The sequence below is a fragment of the Mus caroli genome, unplaced genomic scaffold, assembly GCF_978045245.1.
Source record: "Mus caroli unplaced genomic scaffold, Mus_caroli_1 scaffold_4, whole genome shotgun sequence".
Lineage (NCBI taxonomy): Eukaryota > Metazoa > Chordata > Mammalia > Rodentia > Muridae > Mus > Mus caroli.
Genome location: NW_028227259.1, coordinates 8,080,913 through 8,108,844, shown reverse-complemented (window position 1 = coordinate 8,108,844; position 27,932 = coordinate 8,080,913). Strand labels below are relative to the sequence as shown.

Here is a 27,932-nt window from a genome sequence, read left to right as displayed (position 1 = left end):
CCAGCACTGCAAAAAGCATCCCCACAGAAATATGTAGACAATAAACCAGACTAGAACATAGTTAATCCAAGACCATTTGGGGACTATGTTCTGGAAAAACTAGCTGAAAGGTTGGAAGCTCACAAATACATTAAGTGAAGCAACTTCTCCAAACACTGACAATTAAAAACAAAATGTTGCCTCGCAGGTGGTGACAAGTAACAGTTCAGAGTGACCCAATTAACTAGAACAGATGATAGCTATGTTACAGCTTTAAACTTTTTATTTTAAAATATTTTCAGGAAAGAACCCTTAAGACACTCCAGATTTCCCAAATATGAACATTTTATAGTATTTGCTTATTCTTTTTCTATACATAGAGACATCTATTGTTTTGAACCATATGAGATTAAGTTTTATATACAAGATAATATCTATATTCAAATAATTCAGTATGTTTTTCTTTAAAAACACACATACAGAGGTCAGAGAGCTAGCTGTGGGCAGTCCTTAGGGATGAACCCAGGTCGTCAGGCCTGTGCCTTCACATCCCTTTACTTACTGAGCCATCTCGCTAGCCCTACTGTACATCTTCTAAAACAGGAAATGAGCCTTGCTGTATTAAAATGTTATTTCCTCATATGTCCCACTATTACCCCATTAGCAGAATCCATTGAAAAGTCAATTTTTCCTCTAATGGAATCTCTGAAGAGCTGCTATTCCTGTTATCAGGTTAGAAGTATTTGCTCTGTCCCTTTCAGACTGCTAAATGTCACTCTGTAGTCATTCTAGACAGACCCCAGGCTTTATATAGCTTTGTTAGCCTGGAATCCTGATCAATGCCCTATGTACAGTAACACACTTACCTTCAAACCGTTCTGACGGTGCTGCACTGTCAGCCTGAGAGGCCACTCCATGTTCTTTTTTAAACTTATCAAAAGCCTTTTTGTTAATGTCATCTTTTTGATGAGGGTCTAAGAAATGAAAAACAAACAAACAAAAAAACCCAAAACATTAAAAGATCAACCTAGTCTTTGATTATTACTTTTAAAAATTACTTTTAAGCCGGGCGTGGTGGCGCACGCCTTTAATCCCAGCACTCGGGAGGCAGAGGCAGGCGGATTTCTGAGTTCGAGGCCAGCCTGGTCTACAAAGTGAGTTCCAGGACAGCCAGGGCTATACAGAGAAACCCTGTCTCGAAAAACCAAAAAAAAAAAAAAAATTACTTTTAAAAATGTATTCAGCCGGGCGTGGTGGCGCACGCCTTTAATCCCAGCACTCGGGAGGCAGAGGCAGGCGGATTTCTGAGTTCGAGGCCAGCCTGGTCTACAAAGTGAGTTCCAGGACAGCCAAGGCTACACAGAGAAACCCTGCCTCGAAAAACCAAAAAAAAAAAAAAATAAAAAAAAATAAAAATGTATTCAAAGTAACAAACTGATTTCTCAAAACTAACTTACCAAGTTTTTGGAGGCTTTTAGCTTTGCTAATAACATCTTTGGCAGTTCTTTTGACGCCAGAAGAAGAATGTATGTTCATATAATTAGCAATGACTTCCCATCTAGAGAAACAAGTACATAGGTTTAATCAGGAAAAACAAAATAAAAACTATTACATGTTTGCTGTAGAGGTTATTAAGACCTGTTAGCAATGCTGATAGTTGCCATTATTTACATAGGCTCAAGTCAACCATCTGTAATCTTAGGTAAATTCAGCCCAGTAGAAATAACTTATTTGTGAGCCGGCACTGACTGCTTTTCCAGAGGCCCTGAGTTCAATTCCCAGCAACCACATGGTGCCTCACAATTATCCATAATGGGATCCAATTCCCTCTTCTGATGTGTCTGAAGAGAGCGACAGTGTACTCACATAAGATTTTAAAAACTGTATTTGCACTGCTGGTTTAGCATACCCTCGGAAAGGAGAGATCACCCTAGACACAAGAGCCTCAACTGGCTCATACAGAATGAGCGAGTCTGGATCTCTCTGGCTGGAATACGAATCCTAGCCTTTGAGATAAGCTCTGGTGAGGTAAAAAGCAAGAAAGAGGAAGACGGGGCTGGTGAGATGGCTCAGTGGGTAAGAACACCCGACTGCTCTTCCAAAGGTCCAGAGTTCAAATCCCAGCAACCACATGGTGGCTAACAACCATCCGTAACAAGATCTGGCGCCCTCTTCTGGAGTGTCTGAAGACAGCTACAGTGTACTTACAACATATAATAAATTAAAAAAAAAAAAAAAAAGAAAAGAGGGCTGGAGAGATGGCTCCGTGGTTAAAGAGCACTTGCTGCCCTTCCAGAGGTCCTGAGTTCAATTCCCAGCAACCACATGGTGGCTCACAACCATCTATAATTGAATCTGATGCCCTCTTCTGGTGTGTCTGAAGGCAGCAACAGTGTACTCATATAAATAAAATAAATCTAAAAAAAAAAGAAAAGAAACCCTGTCCCCTACCTCCAACAAGGCAAAGAGTTAGGATTACCCAACATTGTCATAGCACATGCACACACACATGCAGAAGGCTGGAAAGCTGCCTCTGCAGTCAACAGCACAGGCTGTTCTCAAGGATGAAGTTAGAGTGCCAGCACCTGCAAGGACACCAGGTCACAACTGTCTCCAACTTAAATATAAATCTTAAAAAAAAAAAAAAAAAAGAAAGAGGAAGACTGCAAAGGGTAAAGCCCATACTGCAAGGCGCGGCGGAAGAGGCCAGCAGTAGTAGCTCACTCCCAGACTGCATACCGTTCCCTTTCCTGACAAAGTGTGACACACCTTGCTGTGTGTGTGGCGAGGTGCTACATGGGTGGGTGCAGAAGTTCAGCATGCACCCAGTTCTCACATTCCCCACTGTGACAGAACTTAGTGAAAGGCAGTCTTTCTACACTCAAGCGCCTCTCTGCCTGTTTCTGTTAAGCTACTACTTAGTTATTTCCAGACCTCACTGCACACTGGATATTTTCACAAAAGCAAGTACCTTGAGTTTGTTCCAGCAGGGAAGAGATTGACAGCTTTAATTAATAATTGCAGATCATCTTCTGACCAATTTTTACTGCCACTCCCACTTCCACCAGTTGACTTCTCTGCATTCTTGGATGCTTGCCGCATCCGAGCATCAGCTTCCTCCTTCTCTCTCCTCATCTGCTCATTTACTTCTTCTATCTACACAAATACAGGTAGGTCAGTCTTAGGAAGTATGAGGTCACCTCACTGCCTTTCTGACTGTGGCACTGTGGTCCTCAACTTACTGCCAACGTCATTCCAACCCTACACTCCATAGGCAAAACTCAAGCCAAGCATGAGCTCTCACCCAGCTTTTCCCCACTGCATAGGTTAAGGGATGAAAAGCCAACGCAGCCTGAATTGCCCTTGGATTCACTGGCATTAGTCACATACCAGCTACCTCAAATGTCTCAAGCTCTCTCTCTCTCTGTGGAAATGTAAGCATCCAGGACAGTGACCTGTCTTATCTTAGAGTTCTACCCTTTACAATGCTCTCCTACTTACCTTCAAATCTGTACAAACAAAACCTTATGTGACTTGCAGCTCCTCTAGGCTGTTGCCTCGGAGTCACCTGTGACTTATTCCTCCTTCAGTCCCTCAGAACCATCCAGTCCCTATAGGTCTAACTCTGAAGCATTTTCCTGATTCTTGTCTTTCTAACAGAAAAATTAGTCACTTTTTAATCTATCTTATGCATTGTTTACCAATACCAGATAATTAAGGCAGCACTGAACCTCTCGCTAAAGGAGAGATCTGTGGGCCTGGAAACTGGTCCTGTGAGCATTTAAAACTCAGTTTTGCTCTACTCGTCTGAATCAACTTATTTTCCTGTCTTTCTTTCCATACTTTTCTCCTACCTCTGTTCATAGTTCCTGTCCTTTTTCAACCCTCTCCAAAGCTGATTCAAACCCTCCACTGAGCCTTCCCTTACCATTCACATGTAGACTTACTTCAGTTTTTAGCATTTATTGCATGCCCTGCATCCTTTGAGCCTCAGGGTCTTTCTTTTGACATAATTATTCTATGAATTCCTTTCTGACAATGATAGCATTAGACATTCCCAAAAAGCACCTAGACAGACTACTACATATGCACAGTGCTATATAATATCAGATTTTATTTAGTGTAATAAGTACCGATACTTGTTGAACTAAATTCAGTTTCTAGGCCTGCCTAATTGCTTAAAATAAAAGGTATAGATTAGACAGAACAAAGACTTTTTTTACTTATAAATGTTATCCTATGAAATGCTCTCGGGATAATCAAAACAAATTTTACCCAATACTTAAAAAAAAAAAGCCTATGATTATTGTGCAAAAGACTCCAAATTAAACACTACATGATTGAAAAATGTATATTAGCTAGGCAGTGGTGATGTACATCATTAATCCCAGAACTCGGGAGGCAAAGGCAGGCGGATCTCCAAGTTTGAATGAATTACACACAAGATTATTGTTTTATATGGTTTATATACTGTGTAAATAAAACATGCGCATTATGGATCTTGGCTAAATAATCAGGCTGTATTCATACAATGAAATACAAAGCAGCAGCTGGGTGGTAATGACAAACGCCTTCAATCCCAGCACTTGGGAGGCAGACAGATCGCTGAGTTCAAGGCCAGCCTGGTCTACAGATTGAGTTCTAGAATAGCCAGGACTACACAGAGAATCCCTGTCTTGAAAAACAAAAAAACCAACCAAACAAAAAGACCCCTAGCATATTAAATTTATTTTAAATCAGCAAAATACTTAATGAAAACAAAATATAGTGGGAAATACACACACACACACACACACACACACACACACAAAATCTGATACTCTGCTCTTTGTAACTTATGTATCAAGTAAAGAAATAGGTAAAATAGTTAAGTGGCAAATATAAATAGAAGTGGTTTATCCTGTTACCTGTTTTTCAAGTGCAGCTTTTCCTACTTCTCTCGTAGATGAAGCCAGTATTTCATTCAAGCCCTGCAAGCTACAGAAGAGAGACAGCTCAGAGTGTAGCCCCACGGCACAGCTTTTACCTAGCATGCACAAAACAACGCTGGGCTCCACTTTCAAGTTACACACACACACACACACACACACACACACACACACACAAATGTGGAGATGGGGGTAAGGCATGTCAGGAGCAGTCCCTCAGAATACCTTGTTAGTTCAAGCCGATCACAGAGTTTTTCCACCTCTTCCATCATTTTAACCCGGTCTGCCTCATTGTCCGAGAAGTGATTCCAGCTCTAGAATACAAGTGCAAGTGATTCCATCCTCCATCACTACAGACATCCAAGCACACCATCAACTCAAGCACGAAGCATATCCTTCCCCAGCGCTTGTGGATGGGAATGCACACGTTATCTTTGTGTGCACACCAGCTCAATCTCAGGGGTTTCTCTGATCAGCAAGCAATAAAAGGTGTTATACCAAGTGTCAGTGTGGGAGCAAATCAGAACAGACCGTGCAGAATATCCACAGATGCTGTAAACTCACAGCAATTACTCAAGATACTTTAGGATTAGGAAACTGACAGCCCTTCCCACTCCCAGCTATCTACTGCTTGGCTATCTAAATGTGCTAAATGGGAAAATCTACTGGAATACTTAAATATGAGAAATTGCTAAATAACAGAAGCTCCTAGGAAAAATCTGATTAATTGAAGATTATACTTATACAGATTAGTGTAAGTGAATGTACAAGAATTTGCTAGAAAACACTTCCCAGGCACTGGAGAGATGGCTCAGCACTTAAGAGCACTGACTGCTCTTCCAGAGGTTCTGACTTCAATTCCCAGCAACCACGTGGTGGTTCACAACCATCTGAAATGGGATCTGATGCCCTCTTCTGGTGTGTCTGAAGGACAGCTATAGTGTACTCATATAAAATAAATATATGTCTTTTTTAAAAACAAACACCTTCTCCCAGACAGTAAATTGCTTCCAATGGTCATGTCTTTCATTTCTTTCTTGCTTCCAGGCCTCCACAGTACCACTAATGCTTCTCCTATCTGTCAGGTCACTCCTCAGCTTCTCTTTGAGCAGTCTAGTACCTCACTCACTACAGTTTTCTAGGGTGTCCCCCGCCCCAATCTCCACATTCAGGCCTTCCCAGGCTAATTTCATATACTTGCATGGTTTCTAGTGCTATCAAGATGTTGATGAGTCTGTAGTGATCCTACTTGTAAGAATTCGACAGTAGCACATGCAAGAGTCCACTGCAGTGTTCCAATAGGCTCCACATGACACACACCAGACCCATCCCTTTCCCTCAGCCCTTGTTCTCCTGTGTCTTCCATAACACCAAGTCATTTCTCCTAGTAGTCCATGCCAAAAACTAAGGCTCATGAAAAGTTCATTCTCTAAATGATCACACAGCCTGAGCCAACAGGAGTAGCCTGTCCTGCTTTAGAAATACCTCTCAATTCATCCATTTTCCATCCCCATCACGTCTACACCCTAGTCCAGGACACAATACTCTAACCTGAACTGTGACAAAGGGGTCCTAATTACTCTTTCTGGCTCTTGTATTCTGAGCCCCTGAGCAAAACTGAATCAGGATCAGACTTCTAACTTTGCTGAGACACATGATACCCCTCAAACCTGGCTCCTCCTCCTCTTCAGCCCCTGTTCTCCAAGCCTCACTTGTCTGCATTCTCTGAACAGAGTATGTCTCTGTCTCTGTCATCTCTAGTCACAGGGGTAAATCCTACTAGAGACAGAAAGCCTTCCTTGCCTACCACCTTTCTGGTCTCTTCATAGTCTTGAAGAGTGGGTGCCTGCTCACTTGCCATTAGTGATCAGTGTCCCTCGAGGACAAAGACTGTTAATTAAAACTGTCTGGGCTACAATACATACTTGTCTGGTCATCTGATGAATGAACAAATCAACCTGTGCTAGGAAACAGGATTCAACAGGTACCAAGATGAGAATGACTACTCTAATTTATGATACTCTCTAAGTACTACTCAACCTTCTTAGTTCCTGAATAGCCTTTTTTTTTTAGATCAAATTCTCATCACATGCTGATGTGCACTGACTGTAGTCCAAGCCATAGGCTGCCATCTTAGGGAGTTCAGTTGTGCCCTATTATAAAAGGATTATCCCTGCTGGGTTTATTCTTTTTCATGGAGGGTTTGGAGGGTCACAGGAGTCTCACCTGAGTATCCACCCACTCCCTAACATTTGCCATATCTAATCCCTGGAGCCTCAGGGAGGGGCTAGAGTATTTAGGTCAGGGAAGACTTTGAGAGAAACGGTCCATCTATGTGGTTGTGGCAAAGGCCTCATCTCTGTTGGGTAAAGGCTTTCCAGGTGCAGCCTGTTAGGAGATAAGTGCCCACACTCCTTTAAGAAGCCCCTCACCTATGATAAACTCATTGACTCCCCAGAGTAAACCTTGGTGGAATCTTACCTCAGTTTGTTGTTGGGGCCTTAGGAGGAGAGGCAGAGGGGCTCAACCCCCCCCCCCAAGGAATTTGAGCAAACACTTGCTGAGTGTGCCAAGTACTGTTTGCAAACTGTCTCACTGACTGTCTCAGCTACAGACACAAAGGAGGTAACTGAGCACCAAGGTTTTGCAGTTACCTCCGTAGGGCCCCATGGCTGCACACTTCAAGGCCAGGCTAGGCTACATGAGATGCTCAGTTAGGCTGCTGGAAAAGCTCAGTAAACACTTGCCGTGAGCCTGACTACTAAGTTCAATCCCCAGCACTGTAAGGAGAGGACTGACTCCCACAAGTTGTCAGCTGATCCCCACACATAGACTATTGCTTGTGTGTGTCCACATACACACATAGAGAAAGAATGTAATAAAAGAGACTCGGCCTCTAAATAAAAGAAAAGAAAAAGAAAAAAGGAAAGAAAAATCAAATAAAAACAGAGGAAACCTCCAAATATGCATTTCAAGATAACACGTGCACCTGTTTGTTCGTGGTGAAGCACCTTCACACTTCAAGGCAAGCACTCATGCGAGCTGCTACACCAGCAGTCTGGCATACCTTGCACGAGTTCCGAAGTTTCTGCCTTTCCTTTTTAATGGCTTTCTTCTGGATATCTTTTTCCTTCTTGGCCAACAATGCTTGCTGTCTAAATTCTTCCTCTTCTTTCTCCTTAGCCAACCGAACAGCTTCTAATTCAGCTTGTCTTTGCTTTAAAAAGATGAGCAAAATCATTATTTAATAAAGAAGCTAGTGCTTGTATTATGATCTTATTTAAATGTTCAGTCTTTTGATGAATTAGATCAAGATGATATCAACTTAAGTGATTGTACTGGCTAGTTTTGTGTCAACTTGACACAGCTGGAGTTATCACAGAGAAAGGAGCTTCAGTTGAGGAAATGCCTCCATGAGATCCAACTGTAAGGCATTTTCTCAATTAGTGATCAAGGGGGAAAGGCCCCTTGTGGGTGGGGCCATCTCTGGGCTGGTAGTCTTGGTTCTATAAGAGAGCAGGCTGAGCAAGCTGGGGGAAAGTAAGCCAGTAAGGAATATCCCTCCATGGCCTCTGCATCAGCTCCTGCTTCCTGACCTGCTTGAGTTCCAGTCCTGACTTCTTTCAGTGATGAACAGCAATGTGGAAATGTAAGCTGAATAAACCCTTTCCTCCCCAATTTGCTTCTTGGTCATGATGTTTGTGCAGGAATAGAAACCCTGACTAAGACAGTGATGAATAAAGGTAAGGAGAGCTGGCAAAATTCTACAAATTATAAAATATAAAAGCCAGGCGGTAGTGGCGCACGCCTTTAATCCCAGCACTTGGGAGGCAGAGGCAGGCGGATTTCTGAATTCGAGGCCAGCCTGGTCTACAAAGTGAGTTCTAGGACAGCCAGGGCTATACAGAGAAACCCTGTCTCAAAAAAAAAAGAAAGAGAGAAAGAAAGGAAGAAAGAAAATATAAAACAGGCAGTTAAAAAATAAAGCAAGGGCCAGAGAGATGGCTCAGCAGTTAAGAGCACACTTGAGAACCCAAGTTTGGTTCCCAATACCCAAGCCTTAATTCCATCTTCAGGGCATCTTATGTCCTCCTCCTTCATCAGGCATGGGTACACATGCAGCATATAGCACAGACATTCATGCAGCCACACAAGTTAAAATAAAAATAAATCTGGCTAAAAATAAGTAAGTCTGGGTGTAGTGGGCACAACTTTAGTCCAAACACTGCAGAGGTAGAGGCACAGAGATACAGAGGCACAGAGAGGGGCAGAGAGAGGCAGATCTTCAAGACTAGCCTGGTCTACACAGTGATTTCTAGAGCAGCCAAGGCTATATAGTTGAGACCCTGCCTCAGATAAAGCAAAACAACTTAAGAAAAGAAAGTTGAAGGATTTTTTAATGATATATTTTGTTTGTTTAGTAAGGATCTATTGTAAGACACCTAGTCAATTTGTTAAGATTCACTCGCAAGCCGGGCATAAATGGCTCATGCCTGGAATTCAAAATGAGACCCTGTTTCAAAATGTCAGAAATAGGTTTGGTGTGGTAGCAGAGGCAGGCAGATTTCAGTGGGATCAAGGCCAGCCTGGTGAGTTCCAGGCCAGGGCTACATAGTAAGACCCCATCTCAAAACAAACAAGTAACAACCATAACAAACCTTAAAAGCCATTGCTCAGAGTGGTACTCAATTCTGTTTCTAATTACTCCACCTTCAGGACTGAAGCATTTTGCAGTCCTCCATGTAACCTTACCTTTTCTTTGGCTTCCTGTTCCTTCCGCCTGGCTTCTGCTTTTGCTTTCTTTTCTGCTTCTTTCTTGGCCTTTTCTTCTTCCTTAAACTTTTTTATCCTTGGGTCACAACTGTAAGCATTATCTACCCAAAAAATATGGTAATCTTGTCAATGTCTAACATTCAAAGAACGTAAAAAATTTTTGTGAAAAAAACCATTAACTATACTTACCTACTAATGTTCTTATTCTGTTCATCTCTTCCTTTTTCCTTTGTGCCCTCGTGGCTCTGTTCTGCTTTTCAATCCATTTCCTCTCATCACGACTGTAAGACAGAAAAAGTTAATATCAAACGAGTACTACAGATGACTCGAAAACATAACACTTTATAAATTCAATGTAAATGTCCTAATAATGAAGCCACTATACCTCATTCCTATTATTTAAAGGGTGGTTTTATTTAGTATTAATTTTGATTGCTTTTCCTGATATTTATGTAAAAAGAATTTCCCTACACATTAGCAAAGAAACTAAAACTAGCTTTGGCAACCAAGAGAAGACTTTATGGAGCTGAACTATTTTGACACTATTTTCCTTGACAATTTCTAGGTGTATACTAACCTATTTGGCCCCACCTAGGCTTATATACTGGGGCTCAGAGAGAAGGCTCAGAAACTGAAGCATTGCTGTTCTTCCAGAGGATCCAACTTAGGTGCCCAACGCTCACACTGGCAGCTTAGAACTGCATGCAACTCTAGTTCCAAGGGAATGCACTGTGCTGGGCTTTTGAGGCACCAGGCATGCATGTTGTGTATATACATACATGAAGGTTCTCACAAACATACATCCAACAAACAAACAAACAAACCCCTATTACCAAAATGTGCTTACTGGGATGACAGTGGCCATGATTCAGTTGTGGGGTAACCACCCACTTTATGATTTGGATTTGAGGTCCACTCTGAAGCATAGAGTTCATGCCTGATAATCTAAACTTGGTCAAAACCTCATGGATAGAGAGGCTATAGTGGGGAATCAACTATTACTGTTTTACTAAATGAAAATGTCAAGTTGCCGTCCAAGTATTGTATTTATATCTGAAGGCTGTGCAGCTCTCTCTCTAAGTCAGAAGGAAATGGTTAATGCAGACTCCTAACTTGTCAGTGCACTGAGGGTTGCTGACTGGAGCATTAGAGCATGGTCCTCACTCCCTGACCCCCAAGGGTTCAGGAACATCACAGAATGGAAGAAGACAGACTGTGGCAGCTGCAGGATGTGCAGGGGTGCTGTGAAATGTCTTCTGAACACGCTGGGGCCCCTGCAGTCATGAATGCAGAGCTGTGGCTCCTGAACAAGATTAAGCCTGTCCAGAGCCCTCATGGGTGGAGGAGGAGAGTGTGAGGGCCACTCATTCTAACTGAGAAGCTACTGGCAGGTAAAAGTTGCTGGGGGGAGGGGAGTAATTTTCCTCAGTAGTGTAGCCATGGGTAAGGTGCTCACAATCCAGCAAATAACTACACGTAAACAAGCATATGCTGGTGAAAGAAGGAAGGGCAGAAAGACAGGAGCATGTGTGGCAGGAAGGTTTCAGAGGAGTGGGAGGAGGTGAGACGGTGAACATGATCAAAACACATTCCACACATATATGAATTATCAGAGAACAGGCACTTTTTAAAAGGCTGGAGAGTGACAAGATGGTGCCAGTGCTTGCCTTTAAGCCTGAGGGTATGAATCCAACCCCTGGGAGCAAGGTTAGGAGGGAACCCAGTCCATAAAGTTGTCCTCTGGTTTCCACACCCAGGCTAGGACTAATCTGTGTTCCCCCATAATATATAAGTAACAAAATAGAAAGTGGCTTGGATGCAGCTTACTTGCCTACCTTAAACAGAGTCTTGAACTAATCTCTAGCATACACATACACAACTTTTTTTTTTTTTTAAAGAAAAGCTGGATGTATGTCTCAGTGGTAGCATTTGCCTAACATAAATGAGGCTTTGGTCCTCTGCTCCACTGTGTGTATGTGTGTGTGTGTGTGTGTGTGTGCCTTTATTAATAACTGACATACATACCATTCTGCTTTTTCTTTTTCTTCTTCATCTAAATAAGAAAATTCTCTCCAAGAATCAAAATTATACCTAATACAGACAGAAAAGAAATCAAGACAGAATTGGAAAAATAAATCTTATAAAATTACATTAGATATACATTACTTTTAAAAGTAGTGGCAAGCAGACCAAATGTCCAACTGGACCCTCCTCTCCCTTTTGCTATTAGACTAACATTATGCTCAAGTACTCAATGTCAACACAATTGTAAAGCCAGCACTGCACTTGCCTGCCATGACGCATGTACTGGCTAGTTTTGTGTCAACTTGACACAGCTGGAGTTATCACAGAGAAAGGAGCTTCAGTTGAGGAAATGCCTCCATGAGATTCAACTGTAAGGCATTTTCTCAATTAGTGATCAAGGGGGAAAGGCCCCTTGTGGGTGGGACCATCTCTGGGCTGGTAGTCTTGGTTCTATAAGAGAGCAAGCTGAGCAAGCCAGGGGAAGCAAGCCAGTAAAGAACATGCCTCCATGGCCTCTGCATCAGCTCCTGCTTTCTGACCTGCTTGAGTTCCAGTCCTGACTTCCTTGGTGATGAACAGCAGTATGGAAGTGTAAGCCAAATAAACCCTTTCCTCCCCAATTTGCTTCTTGGTCATGATGTTTGTGCAGGAATAGAAACCCTGACTAAGACAAATTGGTACCAGCAGAGTGGGGTATTCCTGTGACAACCAGGCCAGGTTTTGGGGAGGACTGTGGAAGGACTTTGGAACTTTGGGCTAGAAGATCCATTCAGTGTTAAGAGCTCTGGTGTAGGAGCTTGGAAGATAATGTTGAAAACAGTGCAGAAGATGGAGGCCTGGCTTGTGAAATTTCAGAGGGAAAATTAAAGACTCTTTTCAGGGCCATTGTTACTTTGGTTGTGAAGATTCTGTGGTTCTGGTTAGCTGGGGCTGAAGAATCAGCTGTGATTAACAAGATACCAGAATTACTAAAGCAAAAACTTTGCATTACTGGGACTATTGATGCTGGTTAGCTGGAGCTAAGAAATTAGCGGTGATTAAGAAGAGACCAGCATCATTGAGGTGACATCTTCTGGGAAGTGTTTTCTGAAAGCACAGAGGCTGTGTTCCAGAGATAGCCAAGGTTATACCTTGTGCTGTGGCTGGATTGGTAATGTGTAAGAGTCACGCAGGTGGTACTGGTTTTGAAGGCATGAAGGGGTCACGCAGAGCAGCTGAGGCTCGGCACTGTGAGAGGCCATGGAAGGCCATTGGTGAAGGTACAGCCTCAGTTGCAATTGACAGCCCAGGACTGAAGGGGTCATGCAGTGTTTTGGAGATGCCAGTACCATGAGATGACCACCAAGAGCAGCAGCAGTGGAGTACAGGCATCTGGAGCCTAGAGGATGACGTATGTGCTACAAAGGGCATGGCTGGAGAAGTGACCCAAGCCCTTGGAGGAGCCCAGACATTGGATGGTTGGAGATTGATTTTTGCTTTTGATTGTGACTGTGCCCTGATATTTTCCCTCTTGAAGGAAGAAACTATTTTAGTGGAGCCCACAGTTAAGAGACTTTTAATTGTAAAAAGACTTTGGATTTTAAAAGAGATGGATATTTTAAAGAGATGGAAAATTTAAGGATATGTAAAGACTGTGGGATGTTTAAAGTTATTTAGACCTTGGGGATGAATAAGAATGTAAGGGTTGAGGCTTACTAGTGATGTGTTTGTGTGTCAAGTTGACAAGGGGTCAATTGTACTGGCTAGTTTTGTGTCAACTTGACACAGCTGGAGTTATCACAGAGAAAGGAGCTTCAGTTGAAGAAATGCCTCCATGAGATCCAACTGTAAGGCATTTTCTCAATTAGTGATCAAGGGGGAAAGGCCCCTTGTGGGTGGGACCATCTCTGGGCTGGTAGTCTTGGTTCTACAAGAGAGCAGGCTGAGCAAGCCGGGGGGGAAGTAAGCCAGTAAGGAACATCCCTCCATGGCCTCTGCATCAGCTCCTGCTTCCTGACCTGCTTGAGTTCCAGTCCTGACTTCCTTGGTGATGAACAGAAGTATAGAAGTGCAAGCCCAATAAACCCTTTCCTCCCCAACTTGCTTCTTGGTCATGATGTTTGTGCAGGAATAGAAACCCTGACTAAGACAACGCGCAACAAACTCCTCATTACTCCCAGGTCAAAAACTGCAGCTCCCACTGCCTCCTGTTTCAAGTTCTCACTTCCCTACAATGTGTTCTGAGATTTTTTTTCCATCTTTATGTTAACTACTATCAAGTCTTAGTTAATGCTTATTTTATTTCTGCTTTGTCATTTGAATGTAAAAGCTATTCCAACAGACAAAACTAATTAGTTTTATCTAGAATGACTTTGTTTCTGTATTTATTAGCAGTTAATGAAAAGATATTCAATGAGGCTGGAGAAGTGGCTAAGTGGTTAAGAGCAGTGGCTGCTCTCCCAAAAGACGCCGGTTCAATTCCTAGCACCTGCATGGTGGCTCACAACCAATGCCTTCTGGCTTCCACGGGTACCATGTGTGCAGACATACATACAGGTAAAACAGCCAGACACATATTTTTAATGTTTCCTGAAAATTAGTGAATCAGAGGTAAACAATACTATCTACTTCAGGAACTCAACTTTTCCCTCCACTGAGACAGGGTCTCACTATGTAGTCCTGCCTGGCCTCAAATTCATGGAGATCGGCCTGCCTGCTTTTCAGAGGCTAAAGCCATAAATCATCAGGCCTGATCCAAGAACTCAAATACGGTAGGGGTGTCAGCACATGCCTTTAGTCAAAATACAGAGGCAGGTAGATCTCTGTGAGTTTGAGGCCAGCCAAGATTACATTGCCTTGACTTAAAACAACAACAACAAAAAGCTAGATGTGGCACACACCTCTGATCCCAAGGCCAGCCTGGTTCACAAAGTGAGTCCAGGACAGCCAAAGCTAATAATATACAGAGAAACCCTGTCTTTAAAAAAAGATGGCTCAATGAATGAGTTAATTCTCTGTTTTTATTTTTTACTGCAATCAAATACTTGTTATCTAGATCTCACTGATAAATAGAAAGCAGACTGAAAAGTCATAAAAGGCAAATATAGAAGATACAGAGCCTTGCATGAAAACCTTATTCATTTCCTATGCTTAGTAAAAGTTCTGCTACTCAAATGTGAACTGATGAGCAGTCGGGTGCTTAATGAGAGCCCTTAGAACTGACATCGGCATGCGAGCAGCACAGTCACTCACTCACCAGAAAGAGTAAAACGCATCTACATCTTCAAACGAGGAGTTCATATCACCAAGCTTGGGAACATTTTTTTTATTTGACCATCTGAAATATTAAAGTAAAAATGTGACTCAAATGAAAGATTTTGAACAGGAGCTCAACTTCTGACTAGTTCTTTAAAACCATCAGCTTTTGCTAACGACCCCTTCCAACCCTCTGCCCTGTGCAGCTCTCAGAAGTAGTGTGTTAAGCACCACAGGCTGGGAGACAGTGAAACACAGCCCGACCATCTCCACCCCATGTAGCGCAGGGGACCAGCGGCTGCTTGCCAGGCGTGCTAACTAGGAAAAAGGGCAACTAGTCTCCCCAGACTCACTCCCTGCTGTCCCTGAACAACAGCACAAAAGGAACCTGTGGGCCAGTACAGCCCAGCACACAGAGGGATTTGCACCCCTCACTCTTCTGAAAAGGCTTAGGAGATGTACTGGCTAGTTTTGTGTCAACTTGACACAGCTGGAGTTATCACAGAGAAAGGAGCTTCAGTTGAGGAAATGCCTCCACAAGATCCAACTGTAAGGCATTTTCTCAATTTAGTGATCAAGGGGGAAGGCCCCTTGTGGGTGGGACCATCTCTGGGCTGGTAGTCTTGGTTCTATAAGAGAGCAGGCTGAGCAAGCCAGAGGAAGCAAGCCAGTAAAGAACACCCCTCCATGGTCTCTGCATCAGCTCCTGCTTTTTGACCTGCTTGAGTTCCAGTCCTGACTTCCTTGGTGATGAACAGCAGTATGGAAGTGTAAGCTGAATAAACCCTTTCCTCCCCACCTTGCTTCTTGGTCATGATGTTTGTGCAGGAATAGAAACCCTGACTAAGACAGGAGATGAGATGGCTTCGCTGTTCTAGTCTAGCAAATAGCACAGAGACTCCCACATTGCCTACATCACGGTCAGTGACAGTGGCAGATCCCACCGAGTCACTGTAGTTAAGATAGGCTAGAAAATGTGCCAGTGCAGAGGAACCAAGAACACAGAAAACCATGACTACTGCATACTATTTTCAAACTCACTTTAGTGCAATGAAGTACGTATTAATCCTCAAGATATAACAAGAAGCCTTATAAAAACAAGATGCCCAATAAAAGAACCCGGGGCTGCAGATGCAGCCTAGTGTGGGAGCTCATGTGCAGCAGGTAACACTGCCCAGGGCTCACCCACAACACCAAAAGCTTTCCGCAACTGCGAATACTGACACTAGTGCAGTTACAGAACAGGGGACACAGAGGAGAGGGATGCGCTGCTACCCAAACAGCAGCACCACATGCTAATTCCCAAGTCAGACAGAGTGCTTCTTCTTAGGGCTCAATATGGCAGAAGAAAGGAATAGAACCTGTGGACGTATTTTATACGCAAGCTGCTAATGGGGGAAGATAGCAGACAAGCCATTGAACACTATGACCAAAGGGATGGGTGGGGTTGCTGTAACTCACCTGGAATTCCTTTCAAACACTGGAGAAAACACTTGAAAAAAATTGTCCTTAGCTTCACTTTTAGAAGGAACTGAGTTGTCAAAAGTAGGATCTACACTGTTAAATGCCCGCCTTTTTACTGGATCAGACAACATTTCATAAGCTGAGAAAAAAGAAACATGACACCACCGTGAGGTTACCAGATTCTTTATGAGAAAACAAATACTGGCCTAGGGATGTGGCTCTGTGGAGAGGAGCCTGACCAACATCACAGCAAAACAAGATGGGGGAAAGGAAATAAAAATCTCTTTATGCTAAAAAAGTTCCTTTCATATTTCAGATTTTTAAATTTTGGATGGGAAAGGACTTAATTTAGGTGGTCTACCATTATGTGACATAAAAAGATGTAATTCTTATAAGAATACAAGTGTCAAAACCCTGTTCTCCCCCCCACCACCCCCCTTAGGGCTTTGAACAAATGCCCAAATCACTCCTTCAGGCCATTATAGAACAATTGAAAACATTAACTCTCAGCTATTAACAGGATGGGTCACCTAGAATCCTACCACTTGGGGGCCTGTGGTAGAAATGGCTTTGCAGTTAAGGCCAGAACAGAAGTGTGTTCCAACCAAGTCTAGCTAGAGTGAGTAAGACCCTGCCTTCAAACCAGTACCACCATAGAAGGCACCTGGATCGAGGGAGTGGGAAACTACAAACGTAACTGTTAAGCTTTAAGGTTCCAAAGTCTTCTTGATCATGGTGTAAAGGGTGGGCCATGGAGACAAATCTGAAGGGTGCACATGTGTTTAAAAAGTAGACAGTTCCATGCCCTACAATTACACCACGCCTATACAGTCCCAGCACCAAGCAGGAAGGGACAGAACAAGCTCAAGTTTGAGGTCAGTCTGGGCTACAGACTATCTCAAAAACAACAGTACTACCAGAATATAACATTACATGTATGGAAACACATAGGTAGAACTAGTCATTACTTGTACTGATTTGCAAATGGGGCCATGGCTATGTAAACAGTTATAAATAACTGTGTGATCTACTATTATAAAACAAACTTAACTACTTTTTGCAATGCTGGGGGCTGTACACTTACACATGCCAGACACGTGTCCTATCATTTAAAACCCCTAAGTAAGTAGATCCACAGACAAAAGAGCTCAGAATCTGTACCACCATACAGAACACTCACACCAGGCCTGACAGATCAGGCCTTAAGTCCCAGCTGCCAGGAAGGGAGAGGTAAGATTGGAAACACAAGGCCTGCCTGGACTGCAGTAACTTTAAGCATAGCTGGGCAATTTGGAGAGAGCTGGGTTGTAGTTCAGTGGTAGGGAGGACTGATTCCTAGCACTACAAACACACCGACGTTTGTTTATACGTGCATAGCTATGTATGTATAGATCAACATTTTTATATGATCAGCTACAGGTTAGTCTCGGGTTAAGAATCACCTGGAAGTTGCTCTTATCTTAAAACCAAACCAAACCTGTCTCCTGGGGATACTAATAAAATGCAGACTGCAATCAGTAAATCCAGGAGAGGCCTGAGGTTCTGCATTCCTACAGACTGTTATGTGTGGATTTTAAAAGTCAAGGCAACCTTGCTGTAGTGAAGCTCTGCAGAAACTACTAGAAATAACATGATGTAACTGAAAGGTTTTAAAATGGTAGTTAAGCGAAGTACAGCATGCACAGGACTCAAAACCTCCAAACAATAGGCACCGCTCTCAGAAAGCACAAGTGTGAGGTATTTTCTTACCTTTAGTTATGCAAGTGAAGTAGTCATTGTCTCCTTCTTTGATGGGTTCCCCAGCCGCTTTCCGTTTGTCTGGATGATGTTTCAAGACCATTGCTTTATCTGCAGGATCAATCAGATATCACTGGTTTGAGTGATAATGTTTTAGTAACTTGAAATTTTTCTTACCCATTTTTTTTCAATTTTTTATTGGATATTTTCTTCATTTACATTTCCAATGCTATCCTGAAAGTCTCCTATACCCTCCCCCCACCCTGCTCCCCTACCCACCCACTCCCACTTCTTGGCCCTGGTGTTCCCCTGTACTGGGGCATATAAAGTTTGCAAGACCAAGGGGCCTCTCTTTCCACTGATGGCCGACTAGGCCATCTTCTGATACATACGCAGCTAGAGACATGAGCTCTGGGGGTACTGGCTAGTTCATATTGTTGTTCCACCTATAGGATTGCAGATCCCTTTAGATCCTTGGGTACTTTCTCTAGCTCCTCCATTGGGGCCCTGTGTTCCATCCAACAGTCAGAATGGCTAAGATCAAAAACTCAGGTGACAGCAAATGCTGGCGAGGATGTGGAGAAAGAGGAACACCCCTCCACTGCTGGTGGAATTGCAAGCTTGTACAACCACTCTGGAAATCAGTCTGGTGGTTCCTCAGAAAACTGGACTTAGTACTACCAGAAGATCCAGCAATACCTCTCCTGGGCATATACCCAGAAGGTGTTCCAACTGGTAAGAAGGACACATGTTCCACCATGTTCATAGCAGCCTTATTTATAATAGCCAGAACCTGGAAAGAACCCAGATGTCCCTCAACAGAGGAATGGATACAGAAAATGTGGTACATTTACACAATGGAGCACTACTCAGCTATTAAAAACAATGAATTTATGAAATTCTTAGGCAAATGGATGTATCTGGAGGGCATCATCCTGAGTGAGGTAACACAATCACAAAGGAACTCCCTTGATATGCACTCACTGATAAGTGGATATTAGCCCAGAAACTTAGAATACCCAAGATACAATTTGCAAAACACAAGAAAATGAAGAAGAAGGAAGACCAATGTGTGGATACTTCATTCCTCCTTAGAAGAGGGAACAGGCCGGGGCCTAGCAAACACAGAAGTGGATGCTCACAGTCAGCTATTGGATGGATCACAGGGCCCCCAATGGAGGAGCTAGAGAAAGTACCCAAGTAGCTAAAGGGAACTGCAATCCCATAGGTGGAACATTATTATGAACTAACCAGTACCCCAGAGCTCTTGACTCTAGCTGCATTTGTATCAAAAGATGGCCTAGTCGGCCATCACTGGAAAGAGAAGCCCATTGGACTTGCCAACTTTATATGCCCCAGTACAGGGGAAGGCCAGGGCCAAGGGGTGGGGATGGGTGGGTGGGGGACTGGGGGGGGGGAGTGTATTGGGGACTTTTTGGATAGCATTGGAAATGTAATTGAGGAAAATACCTAATTAAAAAAAAAAAGGAAAAAAAAAAAAAGAAGAGGGAACAGAATACCCATGGAAGGAGTTTCTTATCCAATTTTAAGTCACTTTTGTTGACATATTCAAACTCATCACACATCATAATCAACTAACAGAGAAGCCTACAGTTTATCCTTCACTGTGTCCCTCCTCTTAATCTCGCCGTTCCATTGCCCTCCTGCACTTTACTTAGTGACACCTCCCTAAAACAACAAAACCGAGTGTCTATATTTACCCAGTATTGTTTAAAACTATATCCTACATAAGGCAATGAACTTGCTTAGGATGCAACTCTAGTTTTCAACCTTTTAAGCTTTATAGTAATGATTCTACCTTCAAAAAAATGAATCCATTACTACAGCTTTCATCTCTGTCCAGGCCTAAAAGAGTATATGTAATTTCCAATGTAACTGTTTTCTTTAGGTTTCTTATATCTTATCTATTTCATTCAACTGAGGTAAAATTTTCAGGGTAAATTCTAATCCTCAGATTTTAGGTGTACAGTTCAATGTCTAGACAGGTATATATAATGTAGCCATAGCAATACCCAGAAGATAGAAAGGCTCATTGGTTACTTCCTTCCTGGGATGCCTGTCCCCCACTAAACTGGGCAACATCTTCCTAATTGTGTCCCACAGGCTGTTTTTGTGCATTCTGGAAACATGTATTTATATATATGTATATATACACACACACACATATATATACATATACATACATACACACACATACATACATACATACATAATACATGGTAGCAGGTCTCCATGCCTGGCTTTTCTTTTTTTTCTTTTAATTTTTTTTAGATTTATTTATTATATGTAAGTACACTGTAGCTGACTTCAGACACTCCAGAAGAGGGAGTCAGATCTCATTACGGATGGTTGTGAGCCACCATGTGGTTGCTGGGATTTGAACTCCGGACCTTTGGAAGAACAGTCGGGTGTTCTTACCCACTGAGCCATCTCACCAGCCGGCTTCTTTTCTTAATACTGTGGTGTGAGACTCACTTCCATCCTCAGGCAGGTCCTTGAGAACCTGTTCTTGTCTTGCACTGCTGAGCAATACTCAGCTGTACCAAATGACACTAGCTTGTGTATTATTTTCCTGTTAGTGAACATTTGAGTGGTTTCCCACGGACAATTTGATAACACTATTATGAATATTCCTCTAGAAATCTTTTTATGGGCACATCAAATCTGGTATTTCTATATATTCTACAGGGGCTCAGCACTGTCAGATACATTCATTTTCTGATGGCCAAGACTTTCTTTCAGCTTGGATATAGTAGCCATTTCTCCACTTATGCAGAGGCATTTCACTAGTTCAAGTAGTTCAGCTAGATCAAGTAGAAAAGTATTAAACATTGTGGGGCAGTGAACCATGAGAGGTAGCCTGGTCCTCGGTTGAGCTAAAGGCTTTGAAGCCCCCAGACCCTGAAGGGACGGTAGGAGCTTCACCTGCTAACAGGCACCAGGTCCCTATCAATAGCCACAGCTCCCCATCCCCATAGATTCTGTGTCCATCAGTCACAGAATGCCACAAGTCCTTCCACATGTAGATGAGGCATTCCTAACATCTCAAACCAAGACAATAGGAAAAGAGACATGATCTGTGTTCATGTAGGCTCAAGACAGAGATCTCCATGCTAATGAGGTACCTAAAGGCCTAGAGCGCTTAGCCAATAAGCTTCCCTTCCTAGACATTCCTCGCTGCAAAAGGCCCACCAAGAGAAGTGGGCCTAACATTAAATACCATCCACTTTCCACCATGACAATAAATGCCTTAAAACCACAGTCATTAGGCTCTGCTGTGGGGAAGCAATGGAGAAGGCCTTTATCTACAGAGCCTCTGTCTAATCTCCCATAGAAGGCTTCTCTGCTCCCAGCCATGATCACCACCAGTTCTGCCCCGTCAAGCCAAGGATCATCACCATGGGACTAGATGGAGCCACCTTCCTCTCTCCCCCCACCCCAGGCTAGCCTGGGGGCTCAGCTCCCAGCAGCAGCGCCCAGATGTCCAAGAGCCTGAGAACCAGATGGCCCCTGGCTCATCATCACAAGCCTGGGGTCCCAGAGCCAGCTCCAGCGTCCCCACACCTAAGACTGAGTTCCCCCACCCCCTGAGTAGTGCCTCAGTGCTTCCCTTCAGCCCAAACCAGCCCTGCAACATGGGGTAAGGACAGTCAAACTCCCCTTATCCTGCCTCCCCAAGCAGCCGAGTCCTGTGGCTGAGCAGGCGCAGGACCCACGACCCTACAAAACATTAGACTTGTCACAGAAATGCTCTAAAAAATCTATGCACCGAACTATCTTGGAATGTGAAGAATCAAATTACATGGAACAATTCAGCAGTGCCTGACTGAGTACTGTTTCAAACGATGGATCACTTGGTCTCACACTGCAGAGCACCAGATACCACCATTGCCATTTAGCCAGTGAAGCTATGGCTTTCCCTCTTCCATTCTGCTCTATTCTGGCCAGCAGGGAGAGTCTATGTAGCATAGCTTAATGCATGTTGTTCTCTGAAATATGTGCTCATTAATAAAATCTAAGTCACATGCTACAATGACCAATCTTGAGACATAAATACTACCAGGTATGTAAGGGCATACACCCATAATCACAGCATCTGGAAAGCCAAGTACAGCAGGACCACAAATTTAAGGCCTGCACAGTGAAATATTGTATTAAGAAGCAAAACCAGGGTTGTAAGATAGTTCCACAGGTGAAGGCACAACTACTCTTACAAAGGGATTTTAGCACTCTCACTGGACAGCTTAGAACTTCCTGTGACTCCCCTGTCGGGGATCTGATAACCCTCTTCTGCCCTCCGAGGACGCCTACACTCAGGTGCACATACCCTCAGATACACACCCACACTCAGGTGCACATACCCTCAGATACACACCCACACTCACGTGCACATACCCACACAGATACACACATCTAACTTTTCAAAATTAAAATCTTTTTTAGGAAGCAAAACTAAAAGAGACGTAATTGTTTAACTAGACGAGAACATGGCGATCATACCTAACCATCTACAATCCCAGCACTTGGAAGGCAGACGTGGATCTAAGGTCTGAACAGCAAGACCCTGTCTCTCTCTTACCTGGAAGAAATCCTCAGAGCAAAGGACTAGGTATGAAGCTCAGTGGCAGGCAGAGAGCTGGCCAGGACTCAAGGCCTCAGGTTTGATTCCCAGCACCACCCAAACCCAAAACAAACAAAACCAGTTTCCTTGATGGGCAACTATTCTTACAGGGTTTCTGATTTCTTCCTGCAGGACTTGAACGCTGAGAACACTCAAGGTCCCCCAATCCCTTCCCTTTCTCAGGTAGGGTCTCGTGAGCTTCAGGATGCTCCACTCCCTGAGTTTGGAGTCACATTTCCCATGTTAGTCAGTACTTACGAGCTGCTTTGATCTGTCTCGGTGTAGCTTTGTATCTGACGTGGCCAAGTCCCAGAACTGCATAATGATCTTGATTCTGATAAACACACAAAAGGGAGTTAAATCTCAACAGAGTACATCCAACCCTCATGTCTTAATATCATTAAAATTTTTCCAAAGCGAGGCTTCAGGCTGGAGCCACAGAGCACCTGCTTAGCATGAAATGAGCCCGAGTTCAATCTCTAGCAGCACAAGCAAGCAAGCAAACAAATGAAAGTGCAGCATCCGTAGCAGAATCCAGAGCTTCTATACAGAATGGCTCTGTGTAAATGAGTAGGTGAGTGGTGATGCAGCATGCCTTAAGTCCCAGCACTTGGGAGGCAGAGGCCCAAATATTTCTATGAGTTCAAGGCTAGCCTTGTCTACAGATCCAAGTTCCAGGACAGCTAGGGCTACACCGAGAAACCCCATCTCAAAAGAACAAAACAAAACCAACCAACCAACCAACCAACAAGAAAAAGAATGTAAGTCATTGTGCAGTCATGTAAGTTAGGCAGCCAGTAGTGGATGACAATACAGCCTTCTTGATATTTTATGCACATGAGTCTAGAGAAGGCTCTGCTACTTTCTGAGATTAACAAAACAAAACCAAGCAAGAAGAAGAGCCCCGGAACACCAAGCTTCTTCTGAACACACCTGACTAAAGAATCCCTGCCTTTATTAAAACCTGTATTCCCTCCTTAAATCAGGTTCGTCCTGCATATTTCAGAACCTGTTGAGAATAACAGACCTGGCAGTCGGCACTGAGAGCACAGACCCGGGAAACATGAGGAGTAAATTGGGTTGAAATTTTGGAGGATGCGGCTTCTTTGGAGACATAGTTCTTGCTTTCATTGCTGCTCTGGTCAACAGCCTAGTGAATTTATGCACTGAGAAAGCAATAGCGGTAGTAAGGCCACATTAACCCAGGCTGCCCACTGTGTCTTGGAGACACATGAAGAGGTGGTGAAGGCATGTAGCATGGAAGAACAATCAAGTAGCTCATAGCAGGTAGGGCTAGCCATGAACTCTCTTCATTATAATCCTGTGAGATATTCATTAACACTGCACCAACAATGGAGATAAATACTGAGATGCCCAACAACTCTCCCCAGGTCCCAGGGCATCAGATGGCAGAGCCAGATTTCAGCTCAGGCACTTCAGTTCCACAGTATACACATATAATACTCATTTGCCTATACTTACATGCATGGCTGGCTTGGATGAAACCATTCACTTCTCTTAGCCTCAACTGTTGTGCCAAAGATTCCAAAAGACTCTTAATGAGCCACAGACCAATGTCCAACCAACTATAAGACAACTTTACTAATATTTTGACCCAAAACTCCCTGCAAAGTTCCTTAGTCTGCATCCTAGCCCTGGGTACCATTAGTCTACTCGTCAGTGTGCTCCTCTTCCTCCAACCCTGGCTACATCTCCATCAACAGGCTCTGCCTGTGCAGAACGTTACTCAGTTTCCATATTGCCAAAAGAATGGTTCTTTTCAACCTCAGAGACACGTGAGTTTGTGTGTGTGCATGCACGTGGAGGCCAGACGACGCCCTCAAGTGTTACCCCTCATGCAGTCAAGCGTTTCCCTCCTCCAGTCAGTCTCTCACTTGCCTGGAGTCCACCTTGTATCTGGACTAGCTGATCAGTAAGCACCACACACCCGTCTCTCCCACCGCAGTGCTGGGATTACATAACGTGCTTTGCTCAGAACCTCAAGTCTTCTGATTCGTCCTGTCCCCTTCGCTCCCCTACCAAATCCCCAGACTTTCTAAATTGGGTTCTGGGGCCGAACTTACACAGTCTGACAAGTACTCTAGTGACTTATCTCCCCAAGGCTAGCCTGGGAAACGTTAATGACTTAATGTCTTCAAAGATATTAATTCATTCCTAAATATAGCTTTAAAAAATATAGCATAAACATCTAGACTAGATTTTTCTGGGCCTACTTTCCCACAGCCTTGATCCCCCATGTGTGGTCAGACATTCTTCACTCCTGTGTCTCTGGTATTCTGTCTTCTATCTAGAATGCCTTTTTTCCCTTCTCTACTTCATTAACCGCCACTCCTGATTTAAAGATCTGCTGGAGTTTGTTGTCTGCTTTTTAAAAGATAGGGCTTTATGTAGCCCAGGCTGGTCTCTAACTGCTGTGTAGTCAAGGAATTTGAACTTCTAACTTTCCTGTCTCTATTTCCTAAGTCCTCCGTTTGTAGGTGCACATCACCATTCCCAGAGACATTACTTTTCGCTATGAAGGCTTGTTTGACAGCTATGGCTGAAACAGCACACTATGGTCAGTGCTACGCCAACTCTAGGCTTAGCAATTAAGAGCTTACTTATGCCTATCATGTTGAACTGCCTTAAAATACAGGGTACTAATAGGAAACTAGGAATGCAGCCTATGTTTGATGCTCTGAACGAGCGAAAGCTCTGCATAGCAAATACCTTCCAATCTTTGGGATCAAGTGTTTTCAGCATGGGGAATTCTTCTAACTGTAACTCTTCATCTTCTGATTCCTCTGACAACTCTTTCTTATCTTCCAGTTCCTGAAAAGATGTAGAAGCATTTCTGTTTCTCCTCTTAACAAAAGCTTCAAACCATCTTCCCACAGGTTCAACTTGACAGACTGAAGAGGCTGTGAGGGAGAACAGTAAGACTTAATTTACTGCATGGAACATACCTATTTCAAGGCAACACAGTTTCTTAGGAAGAGCAGAACAATGATGTCAGAATATAATTTTAAAACCACCAACTATAAAAATACCAGTTGCACCCTGGGTAACAAATTATCATTGGTAACATCTTTTTATTCCAGCAGTCTCTTCCAGTTAATGTGCCACTAAGGCTGATGAGCTGAGCTCAATGCCCAGAACCCATATGAAGGAGGAGAGACCTGACCCCATGGACTTTTCCTTTGATCTCTGCACACATGCTGTGTGGCACTCAAAAACACTTGATCAGTTATTTTTTTAAGCAAAAGAAAATAATTTCAGCAGCTAATCAATATTTTCCTGATGATGTGAGAAAGGAAGGCAAGAAACCAGTAATGGTAATAAAAAAATGATAAAAAGCTACCAAGAAAACAAAGACTGCACACTCATGCGATCTTAATTATTAACAGTTTAGCTATTAAAATGGTTAATAATTCTAAGAATTCTCCAACAATAATCTGTTGAAATAGACAATTTCCCAAGCCAATGCTGAGAACTCATTACTGTTTCTATGTCCTAATAACACAGGCTGGATGTAAACCCAGAACTTCAGGGCTTCAATCTAGAACTGTAAATTTCTTGAAACAGATTGAATCATTTCAGGATGGTAACAACACCTATCTCACCCAGTTCCTAGAATATTCGAATGCAGTTTTAAAGCTTTAAATTGTTGTAGAGAAGGTAATATGGAATAAATCACTGTAGATATGTATAACAGAAATTAAAAAATGGTAATCTGTGTCAGGAAAAAAGTGAGATCATAATTTTAATTTCATAAGAAATCAAAGGGCAATTTTCTGGTGCACAATTTGAGGGCATCATTTTCTAAGACCCTTTCTTTTTCGCGTTTTAGCTGGCTTATGATATTAAGATTTCCTCCACCTAACACAGGAGAGAAGTCAAACGCTAAAATGAACCAGCTGAGTAGCGGGGGCGTGGCTTTCAAAACAGAGCCTTAGAAGCCTTTCCCTCACTACAGGATTACCGAGACACACAAACGCAACACGTGCCATGGGAAACATTTAAAAATTATATTCAACAAGTGCCCACGGTAAGCGGCTATGGGAATTATTGTAGATCATTAAAATGAGAGACCCGACACTTGAAATACTTTCTGGCGTGCAGGGCTATAAACCAAAACCCCTTACAGCAGGAGGCTAAGTTGTGCTTTTAACCATCCTTGGTGTACGCCAAGCTGTCCAGGAGCATCCACAGGGGGCTTCCAACGGAATGAGGAAGTTCTGAGTTCCGACAAGCAAAATACACAGCCGGGAGCAAAGGTGGAGGCGAAGGGCTGAACAGCGCTTACAAGGCTTTGTACCTCTCCCGGCACGCGGGTGCGTGCAGCGGGGTCGCTCCGCCGTGGGCAGGGGGGTGCCTTAGGGGGCCTTTCGGGGTACAGGAGGGCTCGGTCCTCAGCTGCTCAGCCCGCTCCGTGAGTCAGCAGCCTCACCAGGATGAAGGAACCACAGGTGCACAAGGAAGACGCCCCCACCCTCCTTTCCGAGAAACCGGGGACACTTCAAATTACAGCACTGAGCAGCAGGGGCTCGTCACAGTCCCCCGAGTCCCGGAGCAGATCGCCGGGGTCAAGGCTACCGAGCCAGGGGTTGCTAGGGACAGGGCTGGGGCAGGGGCGCCCGAGGCAGGACGGAAACTGGGTCGGTGGGCACGTACCGGAGGTCAGAGCGTGGGTGATGGCGGTGCCCTGGCCCTCCGCGGCGCTCGGCAGGAGCAGCATGCTGGCTGGGGCTGGTCCCGCGGCCGCCGCGGCTCACGGCCGGCAGGCAGGGCCCTCCGCGTCCGCACTACCTGTGGTCTGAGCCTCGCGCCTAGGCTTTACGCCCGGGAGCCGGCGCATGGAGACGACCAGTGAGCACTTCCGGGATGGGGCTCGTGCGGCTCGGCCGCCAACCCCACCCCCCACGGCCTCGCGCCAATGCGCGCGGCCGCCTACTTCCTCTGTGACTCTAAACCGGCCGGAGACCAAGGAGCTCGAAGGAACAGTTCCTAGACGCATCAGTTCCTACGTGAAAAGGATTGTTTTGGTTTTTGTTTTGTTTGTTTGTTTGTTTTTTCACGTGAGAGCAAGACGGAGAAAATAATTTTGAAAAAGAACTTCACTCACTATTGTCACTCAGGCCGGCCTCTAA

At 43.8% G+C, this 27,932-nt stretch overlaps 1 protein-coding gene across 1 annotated transcript in view; it reads right to left on the bottom strand.

Annotated features, from left to right (window-relative positions):
* Dnajc2 (DnaJ heat shock protein family (Hsp40) member C2) overlaps positions 1 to 27,693 on the bottom strand; it is a 29,975-nt gene extending 2,282 nt beyond the window's left edge. The window contains exons 1-15 of the mRNA XM_085836459.1: positions 27,457 to 27,693; positions 25,513 to 25,703; positions 23,041 to 23,116; positions 18,153 to 18,251; positions 16,401 to 16,542; positions 14,941 to 15,021; positions 11,706 to 11,771; positions 9,870 to 9,961; positions 9,660 to 9,781; positions 7,975 to 8,124; positions 5,133 to 5,221; positions 4,887 to 4,956; positions 2,951 to 3,135; positions 1,437 to 1,537; positions 846 to 953 (exon numbers count right to left, since the gene is read on the bottom strand). Coding sequence (XP_085692585.1) covers positions 846 to 953; positions 1,437 to 1,537; positions 2,951 to 3,135; positions 4,887 to 4,956; positions 5,133 to 5,221; positions 7,975 to 8,124; positions 9,660 to 9,781; positions 9,870 to 9,961; positions 11,706 to 11,771; positions 14,941 to 15,021; positions 16,401 to 16,542; positions 18,153 to 18,251; positions 23,041 to 23,116; positions 25,513 to 25,703; positions 27,457 to 27,520 — 1,636 coding nt within the window. The 5' untranslated portion in view covers positions 27,521 to 27,693. The remainder of the gene's footprint in view (positions 1 to 845; positions 954 to 1,436; positions 1,538 to 2,950; positions 3,136 to 4,886; positions 4,957 to 5,132; positions 5,222 to 7,974; positions 8,125 to 9,659; positions 9,782 to 9,869; positions 9,962 to 11,705; positions 11,772 to 14,940; positions 15,022 to 16,400; positions 16,543 to 18,152; positions 18,252 to 23,040; positions 23,117 to 25,512; positions 25,704 to 27,456) is intronic.
* Positions 27,694 to 27,932: the final 239 nt, after the last annotated feature.